General features: G+C 37.5%; 1 protein-coding gene across 1 annotated transcript in view; it reads right to left on the reverse strand.

Annotated features, from left to right (window-relative positions):
- LOC101568932 (coiled-coil domain-containing protein 152-like) overlaps nucleotides 1-3564 on the reverse strand; it is a gene marked incomplete at its 5' end in the record, with an annotated part of 4438 nt that extends 874 nt beyond the window's left edge. The window contains one exon of the mRNA XM_012514371.2: nucleotides 3554-3564. Within this exon, the coding sequence (XP_012369825.2) occupies nucleotides 3554-3564 (11 nt within the window). The remainder of the gene's footprint in view (nucleotides 1-3553) is intronic.
- Nucleotides 3565-3805: the final 241 nt, after the last annotated feature.

Here is a 3805-nt window from a genome sequence, read left to right on the forward strand (position 1 = left end):
AGGTTCATATGCAGAATAGTTTGGATGATTGTATTGCCATTTTCTGCTGGTCTTTTGAAAGGAGCAGTTAATGCTTAAGTTTTTTTCTTTTTCTTTTTTTTATTTTTTATTTTTTATTTTTTTTTATTTTTTTTAAGGGAAGGATCTACAGGATGTTCAGGGTCTCACTAGATGAGACTTGTGATCTGCCTGTTTACATTCTCCCAAGAGCTGGGATTACAGGCATGCGCCACTAAGCCCAGACTCAATTGCTGTCTCAGCGAGCCCTGAGTGTGGGACTGGCATGGCAGGCCCGAAGATTGGCCCCTGCACCAGTCCGCTGAGCTATGTGGCCGGCCCGCCTATTACTTTGCTTAGTGAAATTTTGTATTGTTTCTAATACTGTTTTGTGGGTTTTTTTAAATCACTATTTTGTATTCTTTTTTTTGTGTGTGTGGCCAGCTCAGCCCACCCTGGGGGTAGGGCTAGTGTGGCATGTGGTGCCGGGGATCGAACCGTGGTCCCTGCGCTTTTGCCTAAGCTTGCCTAAGCAGGCGCCGTAGACCACTGAGCTATTTCGCCGGCCTATTTTGTATTGTTTAAAAAAATAAAAAAATAAAATTCCATTCATAACCCAAATTGTTTATACACCAAGCTTGTTGTAATTCAAGGGTCCACTGTAACTTTTAAAGAGCTCAAAATGATTTTATTGAACAGATAAAGGATTGTACTAATAAAATGTTTGACAAGCTTTAAGAGGAAGCAAACAATAAACTAGTTGAGTTAAGCAAGACAATAAAAGACATGAATGACCACTTTGGAAGAAACGAAAGCATAAAAAGAAAGCAAGCAGAAATGAGAATATAAAAAATTCAGTGGAAAATGTCAGTAGCAGAATTGACTAATGTGAGGACAGAGTGTCAGAAATACAAAAGGTATCTGTAACAGAACATAAATTCAATGATAACATGCAAGCTGGATCCAATAGCTGCTGGTAAACTAAAAATTCCCTCAGAATTATGGAAATTTTTTAAAACCTCAAAAGGTATAAAAAAAGTTTATTCGCTGAAATTATAGAAGAAATATTTCTAAATCTAGGAAAAGAATCTGGTATTCAAGTACATGAGTCTTATATAACCCTAAAAGCTTTGACCAGAAGAAAGAACTAAACTACAATACTTAACAACCAAAATTCCAGAGAGTCAACAAAAGGAGAGAATATTGAAAGGTACAGAGAAAAAACAAGCACCCTATAAATGCAAGTGTTAGGTAAGTGGAAGCATGAGGCAACACCCAGAGTACCAAGGCTGTGAGAAAGATCAGATTTTATTCACCTACATATAGGTAGGCTGACATTTGAGGGATATCAGAAGCTATCTGGAGGGGAAACAGTCTACATATGAATTTTATTTTATTTTTATTTTTTATTTTTTATTTTATTTATTATTTGAGAGAGAGAGAGAGAGAGAGAGAGAGAGAGAGAGAGAGTGTGTGGTGTGTGTGTGGCCCGCTCAGCCCACCAGGGGGCGGGGCCAGCTGGCATGTGGTGCTGGGGGATTGAACCGCGGTCCCTGATGCCTTGCCAAGCTTGTTCTAAGTAGGTGCTTTAGACCACTGAGCCATCTCTCCAGCCCCTACATATGAATTTTAGATTGAACTTGGAATTTCAAAGTGGATGCAGTGTTTGAAGTTAAAGCTATGCAGACAATCAGGTCAGATGTGGAGATAGAATTGGTGCCAGATCTAGTCCTAAATGTCTTTATTGCCCTTACTTGTTTACCTGAAGTGACCTATGGTTTCCTTGTTTACAAGGGAGATTTAGGGTCCCTCAGATCTCTTTCAGGTCAGGCCTGACAACAAGCCCATCAGGGTAAATGGATTTTTCAGCAGACTGTAAAGGCTAGTGGAGAGTGGAGAGAAAATTTCAAGCCATGAAACAACTGCCAGCCCACACTTCCTTTTTTTTATTTTTTCCCACACTTTCATATTTTGTAAAATTATCCTTCAAAATTGACAGAAAAATAAAAAATTTCCATAACAGAGAAATCCCAAAGAAATCCATGACTACTAAACCAGCATTGCAGAAAAATACTTAAGAGAATCCTAGTCAGAGACAGGAAGCCCACCAGTACCAAAGAGTTGAAAATGAAAGTATATATCTAACTGAGACAGTAGTTAAACAATAGGAAAAAACCTAAAGGAATCAGCAGTGGGAAAATAATGCAATGAAAGTGAAAGAATGGAAAATGATATTATATTCAACAGGAACCTGGAAACAAGGAGTAGCTAGCTAATTTTCAGATACACTACAAGGCAAAACATCAGAAGAGATGAAGATGGCCACTGCATCCCGCTAAGAGCAACAATTCAACAGCAAGAGACAATAATTATGCACAGCTATGCACTGAATGTTGACATATCCAATTTCATAAAACAAAATTCTATTGGACTTAAAAGGATACACAGACACCAGTACAGTCATAGGGGGAACTTCAACACCCCACTCTAACAATTAGACAGGTCCACTAGACAAAAAATAAACATCAGAGGTAAACCACATCACTGAATAACATGTCTACAGAGTATTTAATCCAACAACAGAATACATTTTTCTCAACAGCACCCAGGACTTTTTCCAAAATAGAGCATAACGTAAGCCATAAAGCATACTTAAGTAAATAAAAAGAATGGAAAGAATCTACAACGTACTACTGTGGAATGAAGCCAGAAATCAACAGCAAAAGAAGACGCTAAAACTATACAAAAACATGGAGATTAAATATTACATCATTGAATAATAGATCAATCACACAAGAAATTGGAATGAAAATGTTCCTAGAAGCAAGTTACAATGGAAGTACAATGTAACAGAATCTGTGGGTCACAATGATAGCAGTTGTAAGAGGGAACTGTTATAGCTACAAATGCTATAAATGCACATATTAAAAGAACAGAGCAATCTCAGTAAATAACTTAACGTTGCATCTCAAGGTCCCGGACAGAAAAAACAATCCAAATCTGAAGATAACAGGAGAAAAAATATTATAAAGATCAAAATGAAAGTCAATAAAATTGAGACTAAGCTGGGCCTGGTGGTTCATGCCTATAATCCCAGTACTCAGGAGGCTGAGGCAGGATAACTGCTGCAAGTTTGAGGTCAGCCTAGGTGACAAAGTCATTCAAGGCTAGCCTGCACTACATAGTGAAATCCTGTCTCAAAAAGACAAGAAAGAAAGAAAGAAAGAAAGAAAGAAAGAAAGAAAGAAAGAAAGACTAAAAAACAATAGAAGGGAGTAATGAATCAAAGAATTGGTTCTGGGCTGGTGATAGCTCAGTGGCTTAAGTGCCTGCCTGGCAACCACAAGGTCCTGACTGAGTTCAATCCCCAGTACTGGGAAAAAAAGAAAAAAGAGTTAGTTCTTTGAAAGGATGAGAAAGAGCTCTATGGGTGTGAGAGAGAGGAGGGAGGGAAGGGAAAGGGAAGTAGAAAAAGGATCAAAGTGTATGCGTGTGTATCAATTCCCTATGATGAATATATTTACTATGTACTGCAAACATGTACTAATAAAAACTGAAATAAAACAAAATTTAATGGAACAAATACAGATATGTTCACCTACCAAGAACAAATAATGCCTAACAAGAAATGAGTTTGTACAAAAGGTAAGCCAGGCATGATGCTGCTATTGTTACTAAAAGGGTACCCTGAATGACAGACTCACCAGGAACTCTATATACTATTTCTATTATTTTTGTGAGCTTCTAGTCACATCAGGATTGAAAGTTCTCAAAACCAACATGAATCTTTAAACAAATATTTAATCTT

This window comes from Octodon degus, unplaced genomic scaffold, assembly GCF_000260255.1.
Source record: "Octodon degus isolate 3935 unplaced genomic scaffold, OctDeg1.0 scaffold00031, whole genome shotgun sequence".
NCBI lineage: Eukaryota > Metazoa > Chordata > Mammalia > Rodentia > Octodontidae > Octodon > Octodon degus.